The sequence below is a fragment of the Ovis canadensis genome, chromosome 4 (assembly GCF_042477335.2).
Source record: "Ovis canadensis isolate MfBH-ARS-UI-01 breed Bighorn chromosome 4, ARS-UI_OviCan_v2, whole genome shotgun sequence".
In the NCBI taxonomy this organism is placed as follows: Eukaryota; Metazoa; Chordata; class Mammalia; order Artiodactyla; family Bovidae; genus Ovis; species Ovis canadensis.
In genome coordinates, this window is record NC_091248.1 from 133,384,296 (window position 1) to 133,397,165 (window position 12,870).

At 62.5% G+C, this 12,870-nt stretch overlaps 1 protein-coding gene across 1 annotated transcript; it reads right to left on the reverse strand.

Moving 5' to 3' along the window:
* Window positions 1-7,079: 7,079 nt before the first annotated feature.
* Window positions 7,080-11,676, reverse strand: MNX1 (motor neuron and pancreas homeobox 1). Its single transcript, XM_069588883.1, has 3 exons — window positions 10,977-11,676; window positions 8,054-8,214; window positions 7,080-7,445 (listed from the first exon to the last, which is right to left on the reverse strand). The coding sequence occupies exons 1-3, from the start codon at window positions 11,674-11,676 to the stop codon at window positions 7,080-7,082; spliced, it is 1,227 nt and encodes a 408-aa protein (XP_069444984.1).
* Between the last annotated feature and the right edge of the window lie 1,194 nt (window positions 11,677-12,870).

The following is a 12,870-nucleotide window of genomic DNA, read 5'->3' on the forward strand; positions in this document are numbered from 1 at the left end:
TGCACAGGCTTCCACGTCCACGGTGAGCGAGGGAGACGCGAGTCCTGCAGCTCGACCGGCTCCTGCAGGCGGGGCGTGCTGGGCGTGACGGGCTTGCCTCCAGGTTCCCAGCAGTGCACAGGAGTCTCCGTGCAGGAGAACACCACAGATCTCATCCTGCTCCCAGGGGTCTGGAAGCTTCTGTGTCTGGGGTCAGACTCCCTAAAATTGGCAGTGAACCTTTTATGTGAAAACTGTGGCCTTTTCTTCTATTTTCTAGAGTGGTCTTAAAGGCCTGAATTACTTAAGAAATCACTATTACCTAAAACTAATACCATGGTTTAGGTCAATTACATCTCACCGGAAAACAAAGAACGGAGGAAAACATACCTGAAACCTATTCCTGTCTCTAAACTCCCACTTCCACCACGCACACGCGCACCTCTGTCTTCTGGACTGACTCCACCATCAGGGCTAGGACACTAAACAGGAAGTGAGTATCTGATGGCTTGGACCCAGGATAAGTACCCTGTAGGTTCTTAAAGGTCTCTAATTCTTCTCTCACAGGCAGGCAGCCGAGCTACAGCGCACTTCCTCACCTTCCCACCGTGAAGGAGAAGAGGAGTCCTGCATTCAGGTGATGGGGGCTTGGCCCTCCCTCCTCGCTTTTTATCTGAAGCCTGGCCTTCCCGGTTCACACACCTCTCACACTATGTGACCCGAGTTTAGCGAGTGCCAGTCTGGTCTTTCCCTTCCCACTGCGTAACTCGTAACTCGGAGAGTGGAGACTTTTGTCTTTCACTCATCCATGCACCCCCCCTGGTGCTCAGAACCGTGTCTAGCAGAGCAGCTGTTCTGAATCTGCCGAGCGACTGGGTGATTGATGGATTTTCTGGGCTAGCTAGTATCTCTTGTGGGTGAAAAGGCTGTGGTGTCACACAGGTGCCTGATCCCAGGGCTTGTGGGAATCTGACAGTTTCCCCCATCCCCAATAAATTAATCACCAGGATAAATGAACCAGGGTGATGAAAAGTACAAAGCAGGAAAGCAGACCCAGGGTGAAAACACACACACACACACAAGTTACCTTTCCTTTACAGAGTTAGCTATTGAAAAACTCAACTGCAAGCTTCAGGCACTGGTGTCTCCCTTAAGAACCCTGGGCGTGGGTGTCTCCTTAGGAGTACTGGCCCCAGAAAACCCCTTGGGGTCCCCCAGATTGGACACGGGAAAGGGGCCCTTCTCTCCTCGCAGACCCCCGAGCCAGGGAGACTCTAACTCTTTCTGTGCATCATTTTCCAAGGTGCTGTTTCAGCACAGAAGAAAACCTGTGCTTGGAACCAGGGCTCTGCATCGGAAGGTGATCCCACTCAAAAACCACCAGCATCTTTGCAGACTCGGAGCACCAACCCCACCCCCAGACGAGCCTCCTTTTCTTCCAGCGCCGGGTGCCCGTGGCGCGCCTATCACCCCTTCCCGAGCCCCCGCGGGCGGCAGGGACTCCGTGAGGGGGCGCGGCCACCCCTCGGGCGGCCCTCCTCGCGCCCCCGGGCTGACCCCGCGCCCCGCCCGGCCCGCGGTCCCCCCCACCGGCCTGGCGGCGATAAGGCGGCGGCCCTTTGTTCCGCCCCCAGCTGGGTAAACCGCGCCGCCGCCCCTCGCCGCGGCCGCCGGCCGGGGGCACCTTTGTCCCGCCCAGCGTCGCGGACAATGGCAGGGGAGCCGCACATTGTCCGGCACCCTGTGTACACTCGGGGCGGCCAGGTGCGCGGCCGCGGAATGCAGGGTCGGCGCGGGGCCGGCGGGCGGGGCGCGCGCCCGGGGGACCCCTCCGCCTCCCGCCCTGACCCCCCCCCCGCCTGCTTGGGGGTCCCCCGCCGCCTCTCGGGGTGCAGGAGGGCAGGGACCAGGGCGCGGACCCTCGATGGATGGCCCGCCTGGCCTGGGGCTGCGCGGGACTGGGCGCGGGGGCGGGGGCCCGGGGGTCGCAGGCTGGTTCTCGTTGGGGCCACACCTGGCGCGTCGTAAAGTGATTTACGAAGTGAAAGTGTTAAACGAGGCCACCAGCTGGAGCCCCGACCCGGCTTTATGAGTTTTATTAGGTGCCCTATTATGGAAAATAAACTTTAATCCGACCATAAAAACCAAATCTGAAAAACATATTTGCCTGCAGTCTGGAACACTGCGGCGATCTGGGCTGAGTCACACCTCCGAAAGGATTAGTTTTATTGAGGGAGACACCAGGCGCCGCAGGACTTTGATACGGGTGGGGGGCGCCGGCGTCCCACAGGCAGAGCCCCCCCAGTCTCCCACAGCCGGCGCTGCACCCCCGGGCCCCTCCCCGCAGAGGCCCCCGCCCCCGGAGCGCGGTCCCGGGCTCGGGGGCTTCGGGGGGCGAGGTGGGGGCACAGGGGAGGCCGCAAACCTGGATGCCCGCTGAACCGGCCTGGGGCGCACCAGGCTCCCCACACCAGGAGGGGCGGCAGGAGAGGGGCCCGCGCCACTCGGGTCCTGGGGGGCCGGGGCTCCCTTCCTCAGCCTTCCTGGGATCCCCGTGTTCTACAGCAAGCGAGCCCTTTCTGGAGGAGCGATGAGGGGGTGGGGAAGAAGAGGAGGAGGAGAGGGAGGGGAGGAGGGGGAGGGAGGGATGAGCGAGGAGGGGAAGGAGGTCTATCCTCTGTTTGATCGCCCTAGCCACTCGAAGGGTCTGGTAAGTAGCATTAACTATACACATACTGTGCAACAGAGCCCTAGAATTTTTTCATCTTGCAAAACTGAACATCCTCCTCTTTCTCCCACCCCCAGCCCCTAACAACCTCCTTTCTATGTTTTGTCGCTTAAGAATTTGACTATTTGAGATCCCACATATAAGTAGAATGGACTTCCCAGCTGGCACAGTGGTAAAGAATCCGCCTGACAATGCAGGAGGCGCAGGAGACCTGGGTTCGATCCCTAGGTCAGGAAGATCTCCTGGAGGAGGAAATGGCAACCCCTCCAGTGTTCTGGCCAGGAGAATCCCGTTGGACGAAGAAGCCTGGTGGGCTGCAGTCCACGGGGTCACAGAGAGTCGGACATGACTGAGCGCGCACACACACATATAAGCAGTGGTAGTGACGTCGCTCAGTTGTGTCCGACCCTCTGTGACCCCGTGGACTGCAGCCCGCCAGGCTCCTCTGCACATGGGATTTTCCAGGCAATAGTGCTGGAGTGGGTTGCCGTTTCCTTCTCCAGGGGATCTTCCCAACCCAGGGCTCGAACCCAGGTCTCCCGCATTGCAGGCAGACGCTTTACCCTCTGAGCCCCAGGGAAGTCCTGTTAAGTAGAATTATGTACAAATTAGAGTATTTGTCTCTTTGTGACTGGCTTATTTCACTATTCTGTCCTCAATGTTTATCCCTGTTGTAACAGGTGTCAAAATTTCCTTCTTTTTAAAGGCTGAACACTATTCCACCATTTATATGTGGCTCCCATTTTTTTATCTGTTCATCTGTTGACAGACACTTAGGTGACTTCCACCTCTTGGTTATTGTGACGTTACAATGAACATAGGTGTGCAAATATCTCTTCCAGATCCTTTTCAATTCTTTTGGATATACCCCCGGAAGCAGGGTTTCTGGGTCATATGGTAATTCCAGGCTTTTATTGTTCTTGGGTTGTTGGGTTTTTTTGAGGCCCCTCCATACAGGTTTCCACAGTGGCTGCGCGGTTTTGCATTCCTACGGACAGTGCTGGGGGATCCAATTTCACTACATCCTCCCCCACACTTGTTATCTCCCTTCTCCTTTCTATAATAAATCCTACCAGGCAGGCGGTGAGCGCTCATTGTGGTCTTGAGCTGCAGTTCCCTGACGATCGGCGATGCGAATTCCTGCGCTCGTGGACCGCCTGTACATTTTCTCCAGAGAAACGCCTTTTCAATTCCTGTGCCTATTTTTAATCGAATTGTTTTTTGTTGTTGAATTGCAGTTCTTCGTATATCCTGGGCATTGATCCCTTATCAGAGATTTGACTTGCCAGTGCTTTCTTCCTTCCCAGGTTGCCTCTGGTCCCGTCGATCGTTTCCTCTGCTGCAGTGTTGACCGTTGACATCACCCCATTTGACAGTCTTTGCTTTTGCTGTCAGTCTTTCCTGCTGATCTTTCCAGGCTGACTTCAGCCGGGTGCAGGGTGCAGGAACGCCAACCTGAAAGGAACAGCCCCATTTTGCCGACTTGCTAGCCATTTCTGCACTTCAGACTCTGAGCATAACGCTGGTCAGGGCCTCGGACCCTGGGCCCGAGCTCTGCGGGGGCTGGACCTGCGATCGCTGGGTCTCTATCACAGAGAGCTTTAACCCCATTTTCTCACACACCCTGGAGACAGTGACCCACGACGAGAACTGAGGACCACCTCCCAGTCACGGTGAAGAGAACTTGCGCCCAGAGTGGTGCCCTGGGTGAACAGGGACCGGCAGGGTTCCCAAAGGGCAGGGTTCGCCTTGGGCGGGGCAGCGCTGTCTGAGGCAGCAGGGTCCGCAGGGCCGGCCCTGCGCGGGTGGACGGCGAGGAGGCCCCCCGGACACTGGGACTCCACGGCCGGAGGATAGCCAGGCCGGGCTTGTCTGGAAGCAGTGCTTCGTCCTCCTCGGGGCCCGGCTGAGGGGACCTGGCTCGGGGTCCTGGGACCCGGGTCCTCCAGGAGGCAGGGCTTCTCTCCCTCCATTGCTGCGGAGCGGGGCTGGCGGCCGTTCACTCGGCGGAATGAATTGTTCGCTGTGCCCGGAGTGGGTGAGGATGAGCCAGTGATTATATTTAAATTTGCTATAATTGATTTGGGGAAGAGCTACTGTGACAAGAACGAATTGATCATTAAATTTATTAGCGAGATAAATTCCGTTGCGATTAAGCCGCTGGCTGGAGACGCTGGGGCCGCGGACGGGTCCCGCCTTCCCGTCCGCCAAGTCCCCGCGCCAAGCCGGGCTGGCTCCGCCGGGGGGCGGGGGCGGGGGTCGTCACCACTCCGCCTTCCCGCCCTGCTCTCTGCCCCCGTGTCGCCGGGGGAGCGAACGGTTCCCGGGCTTCAGGAGGGTCCGGCCTTGGGATGAGGCAACGACCCTCTGCCGAGGCCGGATGCCCACCCCGCTCCAGGGCCGCCGCCGCTCAGGGGAGGGGGCGGTGTTGAGACAGGGTGTAGGGGGGGCGCCGACGCCGGGCCGGCCGGAAGCGGGGGGCGCAGGGGACTATCCCCCAGATGTGCAGCCTGCCGGCCGAGATGGCTTCAGGCTGAACTTGAGCAATGTGGTAGAAATTACAGCGAGGTGCACACGGAGGGCAGGTTTCCTTAACCCCCAAGGCGTCTTTCTCGTCTCTCCCCGCTCCCCGTTTCCCACCCCTCTCCTGGGGCTCTCGGGCTTTCCCTCCAGTTTCAAACCCAGTTCCCCCACCTTTGAACCCCGGGCGGCCAGGCCCGCGCCCCGCCGCCCGCGCCGACAGCTGCGCCGGCCCGGCTCCCAGCAGCGCCGCGCCCCCGGCCGCGGCTGAGCCCGCGTTTTATGGAAGGAGCCGGGGTGATAATGAGCTGCCAGCGAGGATATTAATCTCACCCGGCCCTGAAGTCGAGGAGTGGCCCCGCTCGCCCGCGCGGTAATCACCCAAATGAAACTGCAGGCCCTTCTGAACTCATTTATCTGCCGGGAGTGGGGGCCCCGCGGAGCGGGAGGGAAGAGGGAGGGGCGCGCCCCAGCCCAGGTGCGGGTGAGACACGGGAGCGGGGGAGGCAGCTGATGGGGGGAGCAGCAGGGCCCAGGCTCACCTGTTTCCTCCGGGCCCGGGGCAGCCGGCCGGTCACGCGGGGGAAGGGGTGCCGCGGATGGCGCGCGGGCATGTGCGCCGCACATGGCAAGGGCCCGGCTCCGCCCGTGATGGATGGCGCGCGCGGCCGCGCTGATTAACCCAGAGCCGCCGCGGCCCGGCTGGAGCGTTCTCGCCTTCCGCTGCGGTCCTCGCAGGCTGCCTTTTGCACTGATCCGGGAAAACCAGCCCTGGGCGGCTCGAGGCGCTTCGGGAGAGAGGGCCGGGATCGGAGAGGAGACGAGCCGCGCTGTCCGAGGCCATCCCGGGCAGGGCGCGCAAGCAGCGCCGCGGCCAAACGGACCCTAGAGACCAGTGTAGTCATTTGAAGCTCCTTTTCTGAAATATTGAGTGTGTTTCCACGTCTGAGGCGCCAGCGAAAAAAGAAGATCCTCTTAGAAATAGGAAAACAAACACGCGGGGTCCAGAGTTACTCCTTTGAGATGCTCGCATCCGCGACAGACATGGGCCGGCACGTGGAGGCGCGCTGACACCTGGCCTCGGGGACTTTTAGAGACACTTGGTACTTGCGACTCCCCAGCAGCCTGAATCAAGTTCCCCCGACCCCTGGCCTCAGGGCCGGGAGGAAGTGGTGGTCCTGACACCCATTCGCGATTCTGATTTTCACCTTCTGCTGTCAACTCAGGAATACGGCCCAACCCATCATTTCAGCAACAAAAATAGTAAAACTTGCTTTCACAACTCCCCTCAAAAGACTTGCACTCTCATCCAGTAAAAAAACCAATTTATTTTACATTCCATCGTGGGCGATGGCAGAAGCTAAATGATAATTTAGCATGCGTAAGTAGACATTTCTTTATATATATATATTTATAAATACAATATACAAAAATAAAGACAATACAGTTTTGGGATGTCCAGCAGTTTGAACGCTCATGACAAATTCCCCCCTTCCCAATATACGTAAGCACAAAACATTTTTTTCTTTTTCCAACACTCAGAAGAACGGCGTATCCGGAGAAGGTTTCAGGTTTCGGAGGTCGTTTAACACTGCAGGTTTCCGACGTCACCATTCGGGAGGAAGGGAGCCGGGAGGCACCCGCGATGGTCGGTTCTTCTCAGGAACGCCTCCCCTCAACGCAAGCCAAATTAAATTAAAAAGAACAAGAGTTCGAGTTTGAACCTGCTGGGCCTCCCTCTCTCTGTCCCTTGAAAACGGACCCAGAAGGGCAGCCCCCAGGACCCCGCGCCTCGGCCCGCGGGCCTGGGGGCGCGGGTGAGGTCGCGGCGTCTGGGCCGCCGGCGGGGCCCCTACTGGGGCGGGGGCTGGTGGCCGGGCGCGCCGGGCCGCGGGGGCGGCGAGTCGGCCCCGGAGGAGCAGTCGGAGGAGGCAGCGCGCGCGCCCGCGCCGTTGCTGTAGGGGAAGCGGTCCTCGTCGTCGTCGTCGTCGTCGTCCTCGGGCTCACTGTCCCTCAAGTCCCGCAGGCGGCGCGCGCCGCCCTTGTCCCCGGGCGCCGGCGGCCCCAGCGGCTCCTCGTCCCCCGGGTCCTCGGCGGCGCCGCCGCCTTTGCCCGCGCCGCCGCCTCCCTTCTGCTTCTCGGCCTCCTGCGCCGCCTGCTCTTTGGCCTTCTTGCTGCGCTTCCACTTCATCCGCCGGTTCTGGAACCAGATCTTCACCTGCGGGCGCGCGCGGCGTGAGAGGCCGGCCGGCTCCCTCCCTGCCGGGCCGTCGCCAGCGCCCCGGCTCCCGGCCCTGCTTGCGTGGGGGCCCGGCGCGTCCGCCATCGCCAGGGCCTGGGTGGGGTTCCCCTTACAGGGCTCAGGAGCTCCGGAAGACTCTGACACGGGCTGGGGGCTCTGAGGAAGCTCAAACCAAAACACACACCCCCCCCACCCGCCACCCCCGAGGTCTTCCACCTGCACTCCGGGTCTGCGTGGGAAGGGCCAGGGCAGCTACGCTGCCCACAGCTGAATCTCGACGCCCCCTCCTCTCTCTTCCCGGAACGAACAAAATTGCTCTAATATGGCTTGAGGGCGGACTACCTGCTTCCAAACAGGGTGTGTGGGTGAGTGTGTGTGTGTGCTTGTGAAGATTCCTAGGCCCACCAGAAGCAGCTGAATCAGACCCTGGCACAGGAACCCTGAGGGGAGATGTGAATCCACGCCCTGAAGGTCAATAGGAGCAGCTCCAGGTGCCCAGGGAGGCCCAGGGTGAGGAGAGCAGAGCGACAGGGTCCCTGGGAGGCTGGAACGAGCCGGCAGGGGGTGCGGGGCGTGCACCGTACCTGAGTCTCCGTGAGCATCAGTGAGGTGGCCACCTCGAAGCGTTTGGGCCGCGACAGGTACTTGTTGAGCTTGAACTGGTGCTCCAGCTCCAGCAGCTGCTGGCTGGTGAAGGCGGTGCGGGGCCGGCGGCACTTCCCCAGCAGGTTGGACTGCGCCTGGGCTGGGGTGGGAGAGGCCGTGAGGCTGGAGCAAGCCGGGGCCAGCAGCGCCCCTCGCACCCCGCTGCCCACGCCCTGCAGGGTTGCTGCTCCGTCTTCAGGGTCAACACCCCCTCCTCAGGGAGGCCCTGGAGCCCTGGGCCCCACCACCAGCTGGACCCAGACCGTCTGGGTTTAGTGGGACCAAATCTTTTCATCCCAGGCAGGGCCGGGTGTCCTATCGACCAGGCTCGCCTTGGCCCCTCGGGTGAGCGTTGGTGGAAAGCAGGTAGACAGAAAGGCAAGTAGCAGAGGCCCAGAGACCACCCCTTGCCCGCTCTGCCCAGCACCTTCCCCCCCAACTCAGGCCCAAACCCACACAAGCCCTGGCGAATCACTTCCTGCTTCTTCCGGGTGCAGAATTCCCACCACCACCTCCTTACATACAAAACGAGCAGAAGGAGAAAAGGGGGAGAAAGAGGAGGAAGGGAGGAGGGAGGAAAAGGGCCAGATCCTGGGCCTAAGCATGTGTTCCTCCGGTAAAGTGTTTTCTGACAATGCTGCCCAGTCCCCAGGGGCAGAGCCTGGGACGATTGGAAGCTTTTCAGGACAATTCTCATTACGCAAATTAAAGGCCTGGGCACAAGGGGGATCCGGGTTTCTGTGTGTTCAAGGAGGTCTCTCTGCTTTATTTACATAATTTCACACGGTTACATCACAGAGAATTTTATGACCTCAAAACGAGACTTCCCTTGATTTCCCAGGAGCCTGACAAGTGTTAGACAATAAAAGAAAGGAAAGCAGCAGCCAGCCCCGGGCAGGCCAGCCCAGGCTCCCCTGGGATGGGCAATTTGCTTTATGGGAAGGCCCACGCCCCCTGCTTTAGTTAAACAAGGCCCTGAATTCCCAACTTGACAATACATTAGAACTTTAATTAAAATGCTGGCTCTGAAGGGACCATTTAGGAAATGCCGTCCCATGGCTGAGACACCAGTTGAAACCAAACAGGTTTTCCAGCGAGAACCCATTATTCCAGCATCCTTGCCTGTTCGTATTGCCCTTTAGGATTCGGTGTTCAAATTCTTTCTCTGAACTTAAAGCTGGTTGGGTTTTAATTAGCTACCTCCGGGTCAAGATTAGGAGAAAGAATGAGCAAAGCGTGTTGGCAAGGCGGTGGGGTTCTAGTCGATTTTCTGGGCAGCCTTGGGCTCCACGCAGGCCCGAGAAAACAACCCGGTGGCCAGGGAACCCAGTTCGGGGGAGGAGGGCAGCCAGTGTGCACAACCCCTCCCCCCGGACCCCCATGGCAGGAGACTAAGCCTGCCAGGTGCTGGGAGATCCGGTCAGAGTGGAAGATAGCTGGGTGGGATTTCATCAGCAGGGCTTGCTGGGCTCCGAGGCCAGGCCCCGAGGGCTCCCTGGGTTTGGTGGACCGGGGTCAGCAGTAGTTCAGGTGTGCCTGAAGCTGTGGATTTGAGAGCCAGCTTGCCCTCTGCCTGGCCTGGAGCCCGGAGGGGTGACCCCATGGAAGAGAAGGGTGGCTATCAGGGCCTTCTGGGAGCTGAGCCAGGCCGGCCTGGGGCTCCGAGGGCAAACAGCGCACATTCTGAGCTTTTCTCACCCGGCTGTGACTTCTCCAGCTTTGTGGGGTCCTAGCTTTTCTCTGTTTAGTCACAACCATCGCTTCTAGCAGAGGAATCTGATTTCTGGCAAGTGTGTGTTTGTTTTCTTTTTCACTCCCCCCCACCCCATGCCTGCATCTCTCTAGTCTAAACAAATTCACTCAGACCGAAATAATGGGGTCTCTTTGTTTGGGTGTTTGGCCGCTGGAAGCGTCAAGCCTCACGCATCTTCCACCGATCGAGCCCGGATGCAGCGAGCCGACCAGAGATCCAGACTCCCCGCAGCTCCAATCCTGGGCGCCGGCGGCGCGCGCCAAGAAAGCCTGAGAGAGACCCAGGCCCCGGCGAGGAGTCCCGTCTGAGTGGCGAGTTCGCCGCCCACAGTTGGGCCGCTCTGGGGTTGGGGGTGGCCAGCCCTCCCCGGCTGCGGTCTCGGGGAGGGGTTCTCGCTGTGCTGGGCGCCCTGAATTCGAGGTGGGCGTCTGCTGCTCAAAGCCCCTTAGGGGGTACCCCAAAGTAGGAGGGTGCATCTCCGGCCCGCTGGAGCATGCCATCTTGGTTCAGAGCGGGCCACCCGCATTCCTGGGCCTCTCCCCACCCCGGACCCGGCGCCTTCCAGAGGCGGGTACAGCCGCGCAAGGGCCCCAGCCTTGCGTCTCCAGCCTCTTGAGGCTCATTCCTCCTTTCCGACCTTGGGAGCTCTACCCTCTCCTGGGAGGAACCCGGAATCTCTCCAGAGCCCAGAATGTGGGACCGAAGTCACGTCCATTTCTCTGAGCATAAAGCCCTGGTTTCGGTGGCCTCTGATTCCCAGGCACGCCTAACTCGGCTCTCCTTCCCCCACCACTTCCTTCTCTAGCCTGCCGGTTAATCATTAGATTTTAGTCTCACACCTCCAGCTGCCCTTTCCCGTTAAGAGAGGAAGAGAACAAGGACCGCGCGTGGCCATTTTTTCGATCGCTGCCGATCCCACGCTGCGGAGCCCGCGCGAGTCCTCGCAGGCCCCAAGCGGAGCCGAGGCGGCCTGGGGGCGCGTCCACAGCTCGCTCGGGGCAGAGAGCCGGGGCAGGAGGTGCCGGGCGGAGGATGCGCGGAAGACCCTTCTGCCCGTGCTCGCCACCCCCGCCGCTCGCTCTACAGGCTCGGGGCTGCGCGGTACTCACAGTTGAAGTCCGGCATCTTGGGCAGGATCATGCCCGCGGTGGACGCACGAAGCCACTGGTCCAGCTGGAAGGTGCCGGCGCCCAGCTTGATGGGGTCGGCGGGGTGCGCGGGGTGCGCGCCCTGCACCTGCGGGTACGCGTAGGAGAGCGCCGGGTGCTGCCCGGCCAGCGCGGCCGCCGCCGCCGCCGCCGAGTAGCCGTAGACCGGGTGGCCGTAGAGCGCCGCCTGCGCCGGGAGCCCCGCGCCGCCCTGAGCGCCCCCCGGGTGCAGCCCCAGCGCCAGGCCCCCTGCGGCGGCGGCGGCGGCGGCGGCTGCGGCGGCCGCGGCGGCGCCGGGGTGCGCGTGGTGGTGGGGCGCTCCGGGCCCGCCGCCCGCCCCGCCGCCCGCCGCGCCGCCCGCGCCGCCCGCTCCCAAGAAGCCGGGTTTGGGCAGCAGCGCGCAGTGCGCGGCCAGCAAGCGCGGCGGCGAAGGGCTCTCTGCGCGCAGGCGGTCGGCGGGCGCCGCGGGCGGCTCCGAGGAGGCCGGGCTGCAGCTGCCGCTCGCCCCGCCACTCGCCCCGCCACCGCCGCCGCTGCCGGGTCCAGCTGCGGCGGCCGCGAGCGACGTGACCAGGGCCAGCGGCGCGGTCTGCGCCGAGGCCGCTCGCGGGGGGTCCACGGCCAGCAGCGCGTCGATGCGGAAATTTTTGGATTTTTCCATCGGCTCGTTAGGAGCTGGCGATCGGCGCCGGGCGGTGCGGGACGCGGCCGCGTGCCGGCTTGCGGAGTCCGTGCGCGGCGGCCGCCGGCCCCGAGGCTCGGTATGGTTACGACTATTTGCCGGTAATCAAAGTGGCCGCAGGAAACTCAGCCGAGGGCGACCATGGTCCGAAAGCCTCCTCCGGGCGGGCCCGCCGGGGCCGCGCTCACTCGCGCCCGCACGGAGCCCACGCGAGCGCTCGGCGCGCCGGGGCCGGGGAGCCCGGCTCAGCGGTGCAGCCGCGGGCGAGCGCGCCGCTGGGGCCCCGCGCCCCTCCGCGCACTTGAAGCGCAGCGCGGCCGCCGATTGGCGCGCGCGGCGGGGCCGGGGGCGGGGCTCCGGGCCGCCATTGGCCGAGGGCTGCACCTGTCAGCGCCCCGGCCGCCCGCCGCCCCGCCCGCGCGCCGCGGGGTCCTAAAGAGCACAACTGCCGGGCCTGGGGGTGGGGCGGGGAGGCAAGGGGCTGCGAGGGGCGCGCCCCCACGGTGCCTGCTCGCGCTCCTGACGCTGCAGAGCGGGCCTGCGGGTGCTGGCCGCCCTACCCGAGTTCAGCGTGCGTCCTGTCCCTCCTGCCCGCCAGCCCTTGAGGGTGCCTGCTTCTGCCGGGAGAGCCCACGCGGCTTCCACATCTGGAGGCTCTGCTGGCAGAGGGTCGGTCCCCGGCCCTGCTCCGAGGTCTTGAGACGCGCGGAGGGGTGGGCGGCTGTGTCCGTGCCGCCGGTCCCCCACCTTCTCTGGGACTTCTGTGCGGCTCAGGTGTTGTGCGTGTGTGGTGGGGCGGGGGGGCGCACACGTGCCCTCGCCCTCAGCCCTCTCGGGTCCAGGTGAAAAGCTGCAATACCCAGGTGGCCTTGCAGTGTCGCCCGCCTGCCCTGGGGCAGGCCCTCGACTACAGAGCTCTTCCTCTCGGCCAGGGACACCGGCTGTGCGCACGCAGCACGTGGTGCCCATCCCGGCCCTGGAGAGCCCAGCAGGGCCGCAGGCCTCCGAGGCTGGTCACTCTGATCCTGCTGCCCCGAGGCCCTGGGCCGGAAGATGCAGGCTCTCTCCTGCCTGCAGCTCTGGGAAATTGGAGGAAAGGGCTTCCCTCATCCGGAGCAGGGCAGTGGGGAGAGAGTCCAGCCATCACCTACGTCCCCCATTTGCACTTAACAT